This window comes from Oncorhynchus mykiss, chromosome 23 (genome assembly GCF_013265735.2).
Source record: "Oncorhynchus mykiss isolate Arlee chromosome 23, USDA_OmykA_1.1, whole genome shotgun sequence".
Lineage (NCBI taxonomy): Eukaryota > Metazoa > Chordata > Actinopteri > Salmoniformes > Salmonidae > Oncorhynchus > Oncorhynchus mykiss.
Window position 1 is genome coordinate 33059773 of NC_048587.1, and position 17518 is coordinate 33077290.

Sequence of the window (17518 nt, forward strand, 5' to 3'; positions counted from 1 at the left end):
ATAGTCTACTGATGGTGCCTTGAATACCGGTTTCTTTCATTTAATGTTCATGTTATGGGGATATTTATATAAAGGAAATTTGTCTTTTGTGTCTGTTGAAAATTAAAGATTACTGACAGAGCCATAAGAAAATATTGCTTTATTTATCTGATCATATTGTAATATATTTGTTAGGTTTTCAGTAGGTTCAATTAGGTTCACTAGACTATATGCGTCATTTAAAAATTTTTCAATGAACATTCGAACAGTCCGGGCCCTCGTCTTGTAGCTGATTTTTTTATTTGGCCCTCCGTCCATTTGACTTTGACACCCCTGATCTAGAACATGTACATAATGGTATAGATACTGTTAGAGGTGAACAGTGTCCAAAGATATACAACACAATGCCAAAGGGTCGTGATAAATAGCCTCAGAGGAACAGGAGGACCAGAGGGTTGTTGTGGTGAGGCATCTCTCCCATGTGTTTTTAGTGATTTATGCTTTGTCTTCTGGGACTGTCTCTGACCTTGTTGAGAAATGATATGTTGAAGAGGAAACAGGAAATGAAAAGAATAGACTGCTCTATTCATCTAAATTCTTGTTTCGGAGAGAGATTCAAATGAAGGTGTACAGTCAGTCGACAGTTACCTTTATGAATATTTAATCTGTATCTGGGATTTAAATAAATTCCCCCGTCACTATGTGTGTTGCTATACCTGTGACGCGTAGTTGTGTCCGTCAGAGCCACACACAGGAACAGAGGAGGAGATGGGGCAGGGCCGGCATCCTCCCTCAGGAGACCTCAGGGAAGGCTGCTTCAGTCTACAGAGCACACACACACACACACACACACACACACACACACACACACAGTAGTTGAGCAGGATGCTTCACCCAGTACACAGAGGGAACAGAGGTTCTATAATGCTTACCATGGCTTGGTGGCTACAATAAAGTACTTCCCCCGTGAAACATTACAGTAAACTGAGTTGTATACATCAGTTTGTTTTGAATGAATTCCACCTCATAATAATACTATATATTTATATTACATTTAGTGAAAGCTTGTGCTGTTTTCTACCCGGTAACACATCCACAGACATGTCCTGAGGACCCTTCCTCGTATCATAACAACCACAGGGTATTTATAGAGCTAGAGTTAAACCTGGGAACGTACAGTAACTGTGCAGTACAGAACGCCTAGAGGTGTTTAATCATCTGTCTACAGCACAGCAGCAGAATCCTTCAACCTCAGGCTGTAATGAGGGAACAGCACTTTTAGGGCGCTAACCATAGAAATAGACTCTCATTCTGTGACAGCATACTGTATCTAGTCCTTGAAGGCCACAGTGTGTGTGTGCTTGCGTTAGTATGTGTGTGTGTGTGTGTGCTCACACATTTGTCTCTTTGAGTGCATGGCAAGTCAAATTCATCAACCATCTTTCTGGAGGGCTAGACACACTCACCTGTGCTCAAGCTTTTTGCGGTTGACACACACAGCCCTTTGGTATCCCTGGGCGATACACACCTTGTGTCGGCTACACTTCACCTTCTGACAGGGGTCCTTGGTGGTGTCAACATCTATGGACAGACAAGGAGATCAGACGATAGAAATCTCTTGGTGTTTCTCGCCTTCTCCCTCCCCTTTATCCATCTCATTTTCCATGCCCTTTTCTGAGGAAACGAGAAGAGCAATCTTTCTTCCTACAGTATGTATGTTTCTCACCAGCTCTCTCTTCCTGTGACTATCCTCTTTCGCTCTTTGCTTGCCTCTTTCCATGCTTGACGTAAACCTTCTGCTGTGACCACTTTCTCCATTTTCTTTCCTTCTTATTTATTTGACCTTTATTTAACTAGGCAAGTCAGTTAAGAACAAATTCTTATTTTCAATGACGGCCTAGGAACAGTGGGTTAACTGCCTGTTCAGGGGCAGAACGACAGATTGTCAGCTCGGAGGTTTGAACTTGCAACCTTCCGGTTACTAGTCCAACGCTCTAACCACTACGCTACCCTGCCGACACTCCACCCCTCCACTCCCCTCCAATTCTCTATTTTCTAAGTTACTTTCCTTCCATTTACTAGTTGCAAAACAATGTAAGCATTTGCATGTCAGATGGTGGTAGTCTAAGAGTGCTGTTCAACATGACTACTCATTCATTTGGCAAATAATGGCAATATTTACATGTCTGAAGGTGGAAGTCCATCCTTCCTCACATAGCCATTACAGTGACATGGACATCAACTTCACTACCCAGTAGATAAAGCCAATCAACAGGCCTTCCAGGTCCCGATGCTGTCAATTATAGGCCCCCTCTGTTCTTAGGTCTAGTCTACCTTCAAGGGACTGTGCTCTTTCAATGGGTCTGTTCCAGGTGGTGTTGCTCTTGTGTTCTGACGTGTCAATTAGCATGTGGTTCAATGCTAAAACCATGCATTTAACACTTCCTCTGTAGTTGAGCATTGCCTGTATAGAGACTATACAGTATGTTATGTAGAGGAAGACCTAGGCGCAATTATGTTTTTTCTTCAAGGGGCCTAGATGGATTTTGTAGATGGTCTAGAATGGTATTTCTTCTACCTGTGGTGCTGTGAGGGGTAGCAACTTCATATCCACGCCCTCACCTGCACCTGAAGCTAGAAGTAATCAGAAAGAAGCGTGCCAGCTGGCTTGTGACGGAACCCAGCTGAATCTCATGGATTAAAAGACTTCCTCCAGCAATTGTATACTTTTTCTGTTGAAAAGCGATATCCCAAGAATAAATACAGTAAAGTACACACACTAAAGGATAAAAAAAATAAATGTTTTAAGCAAAATAGTGTTTCTAAACACAACTGCAAACTTCAAGGAGTAGGGCATTCAAGGAGTTGGTCTGATGGGAATCCGTGACCCCCCCCCCTGCTTGAGGAACAACCGAGGAGCAAAAGAGAACAAAAGAGGAAAGTCCCCTGGCATGGCTGAGGGAAGACATTTTGAGTTGGGTGGTGCTGCCAGAGGGGTGTAATAAAGGCCCATAATAAAGCATTGCATGCATCTATAATTGAATTTGCGTAGTGGAATACAGTTGAGCAGACAAGTTTCTAGGATTTCCACATTTTTAAAAAATGTGCAGGGTCTGACATTTTTTTAACATGATGGATAGCTGACATTAGCATAATCATTTTTAATACCACACAACTAACAGAAATGAGTGGCTACTCTGACAGTGACAAACAGAGCAATAAAAATGACCTGGTCTTGAATGCAAACAATAGTCCAGGCCAATTATGAGACAGATATCATCTCTAGAAACAACGGCTTGTGTGATAATACAAGCTCTCTAATCACTTTGAACCACCATTCTCCATTCATGCCTGCCAAGTATAAACATTTCCATTTCTATAAACTCCATTACTGCTGTTGCATTAAACGTATGAGTGCACCATTTGTTTGTGCTGTGAACGGTGTAGGAGCCAAAGAAGTTAAATTGGTCCAATTATTCCAGTTCATGATGAATTTCAGTTGTATGTGTGTTTGCCACTAATCCCCTGTCAAGCGTGTGTAACCCCTCTACAGGCCAATGGAGAAAACTGTTAAAAGGAATACATGCTCCAAGGCCTGCACATCTATCACTCCAGTGTTTAATTGATCAATTGTAATTATTTCACTACTATGGCCTATTTATTGCCTTACCTCTCTAATCTCTAATCATTTGCACACACTGTACATAGACTTATTCTATTGTGTTATTGACTGTACGTTTGTTTATCCCATGTGTAACTCGGTGTTTGTTTGTGTCGTAATGCTTTGCTTTATCTTGGCCAGGTTGCAGTTGTAAATGAGAACTTGTTCTCAACTGTTCTACCTGGTTAAATAAAGGTGAAATAAAAAATAAAAATGCTCCAAGGCCTACTGGGAGTGACTGGAATGGCAGCACAGTCTTTTGACCATACCAGACTAGGGTTGAATAGCTTGAATCTGGTTGCCGAGATTTACCGCCCAAAACCCCTCCCTTTTCCCGGGATAAATAACTGCGAGAAACCGGTAAATTATAATAAATGATTTATATGAACAGCATGACATGAAAGGGAACTGTTACATTATATGCAATGTCTACATCTGGCTCCTCTACGGCCTTCTCTCTGCATGATGAATCATCAACGCTCAAGGTGCGGACAGACAGCCCATCTCAGTTTGGAGTGCAGTTTACAATGCATGTAGAGCTATCTCATCATGGTAACCTTTTTCCTTGTGACAGGTAGGCCTACATTTGCTGCAGCATAGCCTATTCTACAGTAATATAATGCATAATAAGCTTCTAATGTACAGCCTATGTCTCTTGCACAATACACACGTTGGCCTCTCTCCTTAGAAAACGCTCCTTTAGCGAGTCCTGTTGTGTTTTTTTTTAACAAACAAACACTTGTTCTCAGTTGAAGCTGACGTTTATCTCAATGAGTAGCATCTCATAAAACAACGTAAATAGTACCACCAAATCACATAGTCATTTCAGATAAAAAAAACATATTAACAAAATAGACTGTCCAATCAATGATACAAATCATGGATGCTATAATAGACAATCAGTGATCCCCACCCCTTTTAAACTAGGCATGAAAGGAGGTGATAAAGTGAAGGTGAACAGGTCTAGAGCGCACCCTTAGAGGGTTCAGAGCGGGTGCTGCAGCAACAGCAACAGATGCCTGTGGGGCTGGCACTTGTACTTCAGCTAGGGCCAAGGGAACGTCTGCCACCGGTAGTGAACCACTCAAGGTGACATCAATGGCAGAGTGGGGACATGCAGGAGGTGGCACCTTCCTCAGTCGGCTGGCATGCCAGCGAGAGCCATCAGTCAGTTGAAATGTTGCTGGGCCCAGCTGACGTTGAACTTGACACGGTGTTGACAAGAAGGTGCAGAGCAGCTCTATAGTGCAGCAGAGTTTGCGACAAGGACTCAGTGAAGGAGTAACCCTGAGCTAGGTGAGCCCTCAGTCGATTTTTCAGGGTTTGATTGAACCTCTTCCTGGGGAGAGTAGTAGGCTGTTCTGATGTGCTTGATCCCCTTGCTTTGGATGTTGTTGCTGACTTCGGCCGTGACCAGCTAAGGGGTCAGTGTCCATGTTCAGAGTTGCAGGCAGTCTCCAGATAGAAAAGAGCATATCCAGGAAGTTTATAACGGCCCCTGATGTGACAGAACCCATGGGTGTGACCTCTGGCCATTTTGAATGTAGGTCATATGCAACCACCAGGAAGCATTGGTGATGTGGCACATTGTAGAGATCACCGCAGATGTCCAGTTGGATGTTTTCCCATGGACGGGAGGGCCAGGCCAGTGTCTGCAGTGGTGGTGGCAGAGGTGGGCCTGTCTTTCCACTGACAAGGCATGGAGCACAGTCATGTACTAGCCCTTCGATATCATGATCGATGCCAGGCCACCATACCAGGTCCCGGTAGCGCTGCTTTAGCTTCTCAGTGCCAAGGTGGCCCTCATGAGCCGTGGCCAACACTAATCCTCTGATGCTGCTTGGTATGACAGTGCAGTTTCCGTGACCCAGACATATGTCATTCCAGCATGACAGCTCATGTTCGAACTTGGCATATGGTTGGAGTTCCGACGGGAGCTGTGCAGGCCAGCCATTGGATACGTATTCCTGTAAGATCGTGAAGGTGGGGTCGTTGGTTGATTCTTGGGTCAGCTCCTTGAGCGACACTGTATCTTGGAGAGGTGAGTGTAGGAACTGGATTAGGTCCTCCTCGGAGTTAACCTGGGCAGAGTCTGATTCGACTGAGCACGAAAGGAGGTCGGCCACCACATTGTCCCTGCCCGGCGTAAACTGCAGATTAAAGTTATACTGCTGGAGGTAGTCTGACCAGTGGTACATGCGGAGGGGCTTGTGACCCGACCCTGAGGTAGACATCAAAGCTGTGAGGGCCTGGTGGCCGGTGTGTAAGGGTGAAAGAACGTCCGTAGAGGTAAATGTGCCACCGCTAGCAGGCCCAGACACATGCTAGTGCCTCCCTCCAACAGAGTGGATTTCTATTTCTAATTTCTATCAACATGTTAAATGTGCAAACAGAGGGAAAAAATTCTAGATCACCTATACTCCACACACAGAGACGCGTACAAAGCTCTCCCTCGCCCTCCATTTGGTAAATCCAACCACAATTCCATCATCCTGATTCCTGCATACAAGCAAAAATTAAAGCAGGAAGCACCAGTGACTCGGTCTATAAAAAAGTGGTCAGATGAAGCAGATGCTAAACTACAGGACTGCTTTGCTATCACAGACTGGAACATGTTCCGGGATTCTTCCGATGGCATTGAGGAGTACACCACATCAGTCACTGGCTTTATCAATAAGTGCATTGAGGACGTCATCCCCTCAGTGACTGTAAGTACATACCCCAACCAGAAGCCATGGATTACAGACAACATTCGCACTGAGCTAAAGGGTAGAGCTGCCGCTTTCAAGGTGCAGGACTCTAACCCGGAAGCTTACAAGAAATTCCGCTATGCCCTGCGACGAACCACCAAAGAGGCAAAGCGTCAATACAGGGCTAAGATTGAATCATACTACACCGGCTCCGACGCTCGTCAGATGTGGCAGGGCTTGCAAACTATTACAGACTACAAAGGGAAGCACAGCCGCGAGCTGCCCAGTGACACGAGCCTACCAGACGAGCTAAATCACTTCTATGCTCGCTTCGAGGCAAGCAACACTGAGGCATGCATGAGAGCATCAGCTGTTCCGGACGACTGTGTGATCACGCTCTCCGTAGCCGACATGAGTAAGACCTTTAAACAGGTCAACATACACTGTGGGGCCAGATGGATTACAAGAATGTGTGCTCCGGGCATGTGCTGACCAACTGGCAGGTGTCTTCACTGACATTTTCAACATGTCCCTGATTGAGTCTGTAATACAAACATGTTTCAAGCAGACCACCATAGTCCCTGTGCACAAGAACACAAAGGCAACCTGCCTAAATGACTACAGGCCCGTAGCACTCACGTCCGTAGCCATGAAGTGCTTTGAAAGGCTGGTAATGGCTCACATCAACACCATTATCCCAGAAACTCTAGACCCACTCCAATTTGCATACTGCCCAAACAGATCCACAGATGATGCCAACTCTATTGCACTCCACACCACCCTTTCCCACCTGGACAAAAGGAACACCTATGTGAGAATGCTATTCATTGACTACAGCTCAACGTTCAACACCATAGTACCCTCAAACCTCATCACTAAGCTAAGTATCCTGAGACAAAACACCTCCCTCTGCAACTGGATCCTGGACAACCTGATAGGCCGCCCCAATGGTGAGGGTAAGTAGCAACACATCAGCCACGTTGATCCTCACCACTGGAGCCCCTCAGTGGTACGTGCTCAGTCCCCTCCTGTACTCCCTGTTCACCCACGACGGCATGGCCAGGCACGACTCCAACACCATCATTAAGTTTGCAGACGACACAACAGTGGTAGGCCTGATCACCGACAACGTCAAGACAGCCTATAGGGAGTTAGTCAGAGACCTGGCCATGTGGTGCCAGAATTACAACCTATCCCTCAACGTAACCTAGACTAAGGAGATGATTGTGGACTACAGGAAAAGGAGGACCGAGCATGCCCCCATTCTCTCACAGGGCTGTAGTGGAGCAGGTTGAGAGCTTCAAGTTCCTTGGTGTCCACATCAACAACAAACTAGAATGGTCCAAACACACCAAGACAGTCGTGAAGAGGGCACGACAAAGCCTATTCCCCCTCAGGAAACAAAAAAGATTTGGCATGGGTCCTCAGATGCTCAAAAGGTTCTACAGCTACAACATTGAGAGCATTGGTTGCATCACTGCCTGGTACGGCAACTGCTCAGCCTCCGACCGCAAGGCACTTCAGAGGGTAGTGCGTACGGCCCAGTACATCACTGGGGCTAAGCTGCCTGCCATCTAGGTCCTCTAGACCAGGCGGTGTCAGAGGAAGGCCCTAAAAATTGTCAAAGACCCCAGACACCCCAGTCATAGACTGTTCTCTCTACTACCACATGGCAAGCGGTGCCAGAGTGCCAAGTATAGGACAAAAAGGCTTCTCAACAGTTTTTATCCCCAAACCATAAGACTCCTGAACAGGTAATCAAATGGCCCCCCGGACTTATTTGCATTGTGTGCCCCCCCCAACCCCTCTTTTTTACGCTGCTGTTACTCTCTGTTTATCATATATGCATAGTCACTTTAATTATACATTCATGTGCATACTACCTCAATTAGCCCGACCAACTGGTTCCCCCTCACATTGGCTACTGTTATTTTTCACTGTATTTTTTACTGTTGTTTTTATTTCTTTACTTTTCTGTTGTTCACCTAATACATTTTTTGTTACTTAGAAATTGCACTGTTGGTTAGAGCTTGTAAGTAGCATTTCACTGTAAGGTCTACACCTGTTGTATTCGGCGCAAGTGACAAATAAACTTGGATTTGATTTGAACGAAGTACTTCTGTTCGGTGGGGCGAGATGTACAAGCCACTGGTTTCTGAAGCTGAGAAAGAACCACTCTCACTGCTGCAGCTGACGCGTCACAGGTGACCAGAGTTGGGCTGGTGAGGTTAAAGTGGGCCAGGACAGAAGGTGGTCAGCAGTTCTTTGAGAGAGTGGACAGCCTGTGCACAGTTGGGTGTCCAGGCCCAGTACACCTCCTTCTTCAACAGCTGACGCAGAGGGGAAGTGATTGCCAAGTACTGGGGCAGGAAGCGCATGTAGTAACCCGTCATTCACAGAAATTAGGCAAGTTGTGTAGCAGATGTATGTTCTGGGACACGATGGATGGCTTCCACGTTTGACTGCAGCGACGAGAGACCCGACACGCGGAACCCGACGAAGTCGATCTCTGGCACTCAGAACAGGCATTTCTCAGTGTTGAGTGTGAGGTTATGTTGACTGAGTGCTGCGAAGGCTGCTTGCAGATGTTTACCATGGACGACGATGTTGTCCAAGTAGACAGCCACTCCAGAGACCCCGGCAAGGATGGTGGTCATTATCTTCTGGAAACAGCTGGGGGACAAACTGAGACCAAAAGTTATCCTTGTGTAGCGGAACACCCCGATTTGATTGACGAAGGCTGTCATGTTCCTATCCTCTGAGTGTTCGGGGAACAGCCCATTATGAGTGACGAAGGCTGTCAGGTTCCTACTCTCTGGGTGTCGGGGAACACCCCGTTATTAGTGACGAAGGCTGTCAGGTGCCTACTCTCTGGGTGTCGGGGAACAGCCCATTATGAGTGACGAAGGCTGTCAGGTTCCTACTCTCTGGGTGTCGGGGAACACCCCGTTATGAGTGACGAAGGCCGTCAGGTGCCTACTCTGGATGTAGGTGAACTTGGAGGTAGCCCTTGCGAAGGTCCAGCTTTGTGAAGACCGTCAACCCATAGAAGTGAGTGGTCAGTTCCTCCATAGTCAGCAGTGGGTACTGATCAGGAATGATGGCCTTGTTGGCCAGATCCAAGCAGACCCGCAGCTCTCCAGACTTCTTTTTAGCAATGACCAAGTTGGACACCCATGGGGAGGCATCCACCGGCTCGATGAATCCACCCTCCAGCTGCTTCTGTAGATCCTTAGTGACCTCCTCATATATACAGCCAGTGGAATATGGCATAGAGGTTGAATGACTGGAGTCACCGTAGGGTCGAGAAAGGGCTTATGTGTGAACGCTGTCAGGCACCTACACCATTGAAGAGGGTGGGTCATTGCTCTTGCCAACAGAGAGAACCCCAGGCTGGTGAACAGGTCTAAATGTAAGATGTTAGTGCCATGTGATGTGGAAGGGGAACTGTGAAGGCCTTGTTGCCATACTGCACAGGTGAGTATATAAAGCCGATAACATCTATCACAGAGCACCCATATCCGTACAGGCTAAGGCTGGGTGGCTGGAGTGGTAGGTGGGACAAGAACCGCTCGTAGGTAGCCATGTTGAAGAGCGACACCTTTGCTCCTGTGTCTAGCACGAGAGGAATGCAGGAGTCACCCAGGTATACAGCACAGGTGGAAAACCCAGCTGGGTTTGAGCCAACAGTGTGACTGACAGCAGGTGGTGTGTCCATGGGGCGTGAGCGTTGGAGCTGACCTACACCACTTTGCAAAATGGTTTGGTTTTTGACATCGTCTACAAGTCTGTCCACGAGCAGGGCAGTCAGGGGCACGTGAATTGTGTCTATTGGAACCACAGTTGGCACACTGTTGACGCCCTTGGGTTCTCATCAACTGCACTGAGGCACTCATGTCTGAGTGACATCCACAGTCTGAGCACTGAGACTGCTGCACAGCTTGACCATGGAAGCATGTGCCTGTGCCTCAGAGATCTTAGTTGCACAGTGAGCTGCTGATTCCACTTGGGAAGCTATGGCTACAGCTTTTACTAAAGTCAGATCATCATCTTCAAGGAGAAGCCTCTCCCGCACGAGTGAGCTGGAGGTTCTTTCAATTAACTGGTCCCTGATCATTTCATCTTTAAGATAAACAAACTGACATGACTGTGCTTGCCCCTTAAGGTCACCGTCTCACCCAAACGCTGTGCACACTACCGAAAATGAAGAACACTCTGTTTCTTTGCTAAATGTCCATCCAAAAGTTCAACAGCTGCACCATATGAGTGTGCTTCCCTGAGCATTTGGAAGATGTGCAGGCCCTCGGCACCGAGACAGCGGAGAAGAATGTCCCCTTTCCTCTCAGGGCTAACCACATCCAGTCCGGTAGGTAGCATGTACGTATCAAACGACAACTTCCATCTGTCCCATGGGATTGTTGGTTCACCCACGTGAGGAAAGGACTGCTCCGGTGGAGGTAGGGATATTGTAGAAATACTTTCAGACAACACGTTTGCCAAATGTTATGTATAAAAAAAACAAAAAAGAAACACTTGTTCTCAGTTGAAGCTGACGTTCATCTCAATGAGTAGCATCTCATAAAACAACGTAAATAGGACCACCAAATCACATAGTCATTTCAGATTAAAAAAAACATATTAACAAAATAGACTGTCCAATCAATGATACAAATCATGGATGCTATACTAGACAATCAGTGATGAACACAACCCAGCAAGTCCAATACAGGAAAAACTAGACTAGAATAGCTTGCTGGACTTTATTTTTGTTTAGCGTTTCTTCTACCAACAGACTATTCGAAGAGGGACGCTAGCTCTTGTTTGCTGAATGTTAAATACAGCAGCCAATAGAACTCACAGGTAGTTTGAAAGGAGAGCGAACGCGTGATGGCGGTAGGCTATAGCAGTTACTTATTCAGACCCATAACCAATCTTCTTGAAGAGAAGTGAAAGCCTTCTGCATCTAATTCTAGTCCAATATTATTAAAGGATGTCATTAGAATGATGAAAATAAGGACAAGGAAACGTATTTCATTTAACTGCTGAAAGTGAGGAAGGAATGAAGCCACACTAGAGAGAGAAAGAGGAGGTAGGATGATAACATTATAGGGGAAATACAAAAATAGAAACATAACATGCAACAATCAAAGATTTTACAGAGTTACAATTCATATCAGGAAATCAGGCAATTCAAATACATTCATAAGGCCCTAATCTGTGGATTTCACATGACTGGAAATACAGATATGCATCTGTTGATATAGATATTACTGTGATAGGCTATTGATGGAATATGGCTGAATTCTACCACTGCAGATAGAATTGTGTATGGGGGCGATACGGCGCTAGTGGAGGAGCCTTTATCAGAAAAGGCCTTGTAGGAAAACGTTTCCCAAATGTGCAAATCCAGAAGGGGTAAACTGGCAATGCTGACTAGAAAAATGGACATTGTTACTGATCTGATGACTGAATTGTAAAAATAAAAAAACATGATTCAGTTCAATGAAATGTTGAATGGATTCAAAGATTTTATTCATCCTTATCATCACATGATACCTGAGGATGAAAGAAAAAATGTTATGCTGAATTGGTATGAACCCAAATGGCAGCATATTCACACATTTCTAGTTCTGTGTCCAACATATAAGCATTTCGCTACACCCGAAATAACATCTGCTAAATATGTGTATGTGGCCAATACAATTAGATTTGCAATGGATTGCAGGTGCAGCCCCAGCACCAGAGAAACCTGATGAATGCACTGATGAGAAAGATGTTAAACCTACTGACAGTGTGTCCCAAACCTCCAGCCAAACCTTCAGCCGCAGGTCTAACAGGAGTTCACGCTCAGGTGAATCCTCCACATCCTCAGCCTGCATCCGACCAGAGGCATTAATAACAAAGGCTGCTGCTCTCAAGTTCAAACACCTTCTAGAGGATAGGGAGGAGGAATTAAACCAACAAAAGATGGAACTGAGGAAAAGAAGGGACACTCTTGAGCTGCAAACTTAAATAGCAGCTGCCTCAGCAAAGCTCATAGTCTAGACATCTGTAGGGAGAGAAAGGCCAACTCAATAATAGATGGCATGAATGACTACTTTGAGGAAACGGCAGAGAGATACAAGATCTCTGACCTTGAATTTCACACAGGGCAGAGGGACACTTCTGCCAGGCATGCACCAAGTATGCGTCCCAAAGAAGGACCCCAATTCATTGAGCACATTGACCCTCACAGTGTTTCAGCTCAATCAGAACAGTCAGGACACAGTGTGATTCAGACAGCAGCTCACGGAGAGCACACTGCTGCACAAGACTCTAAACCAAGTCTGCAGGCCTATACAGGACAAGGCCCCTCTGTGCTGAACAACTCACAGAGGGCCACGGGGAGAACAGGCAAGACTTTCCAATTCACAGGACGGTGCTCAGGACACTTCACAGGAAAACATAGAAAACCCTCTCATCACCATTCTCCAAAGACAGAATGAGGTTACTGCTATGCTAGTCAAACAGCAACATCCTTCCTTTCTGCCATCCAGAGAAATTACTCTTTTTGATGGTGACATTTTACAGTACAGGTCCTTCATTCAGTCATTAGAACATGGTATATAGGCCAAACTAGTCAACACAAACGGCACTTCCTCAAACAGTAAACCAGAGGACAGCCTCGAGAGCTGGTTAGGAGCTGCCAACATATGGCTCCAGATAAGGCTATCAAAAAGCCAAGTGCTGATTAAAGGAGAACTACGGTAATTAATACAAGATTGCCAATGCATGGAGAAGGCTTTTAGCTGGCCTAGCATCAAATCCGAAGACAGGCCTATGCATTATACCTCAAATCAAATTGTATTAGTCACATACACATATTTAGCAGATGTTATGGCTGGTGTAGCGAAATGCTCAGAGGTTGTTGTAATGGTAGATATGGAAGACATGGGCGAGATGGATCTGGCCTCCAGCTTAAAGAATATCATCCTGTAATTACCCTACAAAGTCAGGGAGAGGTGGAGGTCATCTGCTTGTGAGTTACAGGAGCAGGCGTGCAAGACTACTTGATCTCATCCTGTTCATGGAAAAACAGGTGAGAATAGATCCTATACAATCCAGAAGCAAGCCTCAAAGCCCAAACGTCGAGGCTCATTCACACGTCTATTCACAAATACACAGGGGGCAGATTTGCTACCAGCATGTCATCACCAGAGCAACCCCCCCCCCCCAAAACCCAACACATCACACGTCTGTTGTGTAACGGCCGTCACAAATTGGAGCTGTGTCCACAACTTAGGAAAAGGAGCCACAGGGAGAAGATTGGTTTCCTAAAGGAAAAGGGAATTTGTTTTGGTTGCTTGTCAAGTGGGCACAAGAGACTGCAATAGACGTCTCAAATGCAGTGTATGTAACCAAACTCACCCGAGTGTGCATCATATTGATCAGAGAGACAGCAGAGCAGTCATCAGAAGCACCAGTGAGCAGAGCCCTGTTTTCTCTGAACACATGTGGGCATACTGGGGCCGGGGAACAAGAATGTGTACTTGCTATTAAGTACAAGTAAAGGTCAACCCCCTCTTGAGGGAGGGTCCGGTACGCCAGTGGCTGTGTGTCGGCACCACACACACACTCATACGTCTTCCTAACAGGCCCACCGATGCTGAACCGGATGACGCGCACACAGACGCACACACTTACATGTTACCACTGTATGCAACTACCAAGCCCACCAAATCCTGAACCGGATGACACATTCTCTCCCTCCCCCACCTCCATACAGCAACACTATATTTGGTTACATTTCCATCAATACCTTAGGCTACTGCAGGCAACCGGGTCCTTACAACACAATACCATTTAGAGCTTTATCAATTAGCAAGACTTAAATCCCTTGACATTTCTATTCATTCTCACATCTCAAGCATTCTCATAACAGAATTGCTGTTCTCTCTTCTCTTCCAAATCAGCTCTTATGGCACAATTAGAGCAGATATTGTGATGCACAGAGGCATACTGTACACATAGTCATCTTCTATGCCTGTGGTGACCGGTATCATCTCATGTTATGGCATTGTAGGATGAAGAAGACTAAATCAGTAAAAACAAGTTCTGCAGCAGATTATCATAGCAGATTATCATAGCAGATTATCAGAGCAAACCCACAGATCAGATTGGAAAAGCAAATCCAAAACAATACACCCCCTATTCGTCCGCCACGGGCCTGTTGTGCCTCACACTTGCATGCATGTGCAGACGTCAGAGCCACAGAAGAGTCATGGTGAAGATCCAGCCTGTGAAGAACAAGAATGCCCGCACACTGTTGAAGCTCCCAATTCACCGCTTCATTGACAAAACGGCTCTTCGTCAGATCAAACAAACCAACTGAGTGCTCACATCCCAAAATATCCACATTTCACCTCACATGACCATTGCGGAAATGACACATGGTGGGTGCAAAAACAATGTGTTTCTCTAATAATCTAATAACAATGAGTTGGGTAAATGTAGTAGTTCCAGAAAATAATAAATATTTACAAAATGACCAAGATCATCACCCTTTCAGTCTATCATCAACTGGTCATTCTCCTCTGCTGCTGGCATTGATTCTCTCTCTCTCTCTCTCTCTCTCTCTCTCTCTCTCTCTCTCTCTCTCTCTCTCTCTCTCTCTCTCTCTCTCTCTCTCTCTCTCTCTCTCTCTCTCTCTCTCTCTCTCTCTCTCTCTCTCTCTCTCTCTCTCTCTCTCTCTCTCTCTCTCTCTCTCTCTCTCTCTCTCTCTCTCTCTCTCTCTCTCTCTCTCTCTCTCTCTCTCTCTCTCTCTCTCTCTCTCTCTCTCTCTCTCTCTCTCTCTCTCTCTCTCTCTCTCTCTCTCTCTCTCTCTCTCTCTCTCTCTCTCTCTCTCTCTCTCTCTCTCTCTCTCTCTCTCTCTCTCTCTCTCTCTCCCCCTCTCCCTCTCCCTCTCCCTCTCCCTCTCCCGACCGAGGACTTAACCTTAGCTAAAGAAATAAGAAAATACATGCAAATAGAAAAGACAATCCTCGTAATGTTTATAGAAAACATTTGTAAATAAATCTTGTTGGTATAGCAGCCGCCACAATACCAGCACTGACAGGCTTGGAGTTGCGTTGTGTGTTGTACAATAGCATAAGGTGGATGCCTTAGCCCAGTGATAATTTAACAGGCTTCCATGGATTAAAGTAGTGCCTGCACCACAACGATGACGTCTCCATAGCAACAGGCTATGTGCACTGCGGTCTGATGGGGGTCTAGTTTTTGGACTGACTGTGATTTGCAGCTCAATCTGCTATATTACTGAGAACTCTCTCTCTCTTTCACTCTCTCCCTCTCAGTACCCCCTGTTCCCCCCTTCCTCTTCCTCCCACGCTCCCTCTCTTTAAACAACCATCTCCCTTTGTCTCTGTCTCCACATCTACTCTCTCTTTATCATGGTCTCTCTCAACAGTCTCTTTTACATCCCGAGTCTCACACTCTACACCCTTCTCCCTCTGTATTGTCCTCACATCATCTCTCACTCCTCTTCCCATCATCGCTCTCCATCTCTATCCTTGTTATGCCATAAGAGTGTGCTGCTATAAACTCTCCAAATTAGGCCCTGTATGTGGATATCCATCCTCATACAGATTATCATCAGGCTAATCCCTGCATATTGGGGCTGGAGAATGGGGAGCTCAGCTCAGTCCACTGCCTCATCATCATCTCTCATCCTCTGTTTACAAACTCTCTGCTACTAATGTCATCAGCTACTGCATATAGCTTTTTCCTGGAAATAGATAAACGGAGCTATTACTCAGACATCTTTAGTTTATGGACACACACAGTGTGTGCTCACTCACGTGTGTGTATAAATGCACATACACAGAACCACACACACACACACACAGTCCTTATAGCAAGGGTATTAAACTGCTAACATATCGATACCCTACAGTCCCTATAGCAGGGGTATTAAACTGCTAACACATCGATACCCTACAGTCCCTATAGCAGGGGTATTAAACTGATAACATATCGATACCCTAGAGTCCCTTTAGCAGGGGTATTAAACTATAGACCTGGGGGCTGCAGAGTCAGCTAGTTTCCCTACCTCCTTACAGTACATAATTGTTTCACCGTCACTGATTTGAGGAAATTGATTCAAGGTCATTGATTAGTCAGAGAGTGAACGTCCGCTCACCTGTCCTCTCTGGGTCAAACCAGTTGCTGAGCAAATTGCTATCAGGAACCTAGAGGACTGGACGAATCCTCCAGCTTTCAAAGCCCTACACATGATCACGAAAACACTGATGAAAAAGCCATAGGTATTGTATTTGTTGCATGGAGGGATGTATTGGGGTGATATTATTTATGTGTATAACTGTAGCCTATATGTAGACTATGTTATTTGTGACCTGGCAGTGCCTTCCTGCTTTTGTGACAGTGTTGCATTCTCTACAATAGTTGTGTCTATTGAGTCTACTAAATAACAATTATTCCATGATCTTTTGACTTGCGATTTATGCTACATTCATATGGCTTTGTTTACACAGTCAGCCCAATTGTTTTGCCAATTACTTGCATATCTGATACCTATCCGATCTTTTCCCTAATGTGTAAACAGCAAAACAACACACGGAATCTGATCTTTTTACTTACAATTTATAGCACCTCTATATGTGGATTTAAATCCGGATACAAACCTGATCCTCCACATGTAACTTCTGTCTGGATTCTCAGATCAGATTTTTTTGCTATGAAGCATATTTTTTTTTGCACAGACAACCCCCTCAACATTTAAAGGAACAGTGACAAGAAATGAGCAAAGCATCTGTATGCTATTTCAGATGCTACATCTTTTGAGTGAGCAAATCTGTAATAGGTCAAATGTAAAACTCCGTGTGGACAGTCAGTAAAAAAGATAGGATAGGTCTACGGAAGAAAAATCTGTGTAAACACAGCCATTGTGTGTGACAGTATTGAGTGGGATTGGTTGTCTATCCTCTCTGGGTTTAGACTAATGAGGCCTGAAATGGTGTCTGATCAGCCTGGCTCTACAGTGAGACATCACACTGACTCTAGAGATGTCTGAGGGACAAAATCTCTCCCCCTCTCCATTTCTCTAACTCTTTCTGTATCTCAATCTCTCTTCCCCTCTCTCTCTCTACCTCCCTCTCTCTCTCTCCCTCCCCCTCTATCCTTCTCTCCATTG

The 17518-nt window shown here is 45.3% G+C and overlaps 1 protein-coding gene across 3 annotated transcripts in view; it reads right to left on the reverse strand.

Annotated features, from left to right (window-relative positions):
* LOC110503103 (testican-2) overlaps positions 1 to 17518 on the reverse strand; it is a 102550-nt gene that overhangs the window by 21103 nt on the left and 63929 nt on the right. For all 3 annotated transcript variants that reach the window (XM_036960240.1, XM_036960239.1, XM_036960238.1), the window contains 2 exons: positions 1446 to 1560; positions 696 to 801 (listed from right to left, as the gene is read on the reverse strand). In XM_036960240.1, coding sequence (XP_036816135.1) covers positions 696 to 801; positions 1446 to 1560 — 221 coding nt within the window. The remainder of the gene's footprint in view (positions 1 to 695; positions 802 to 1445; positions 1561 to 17518) is intronic.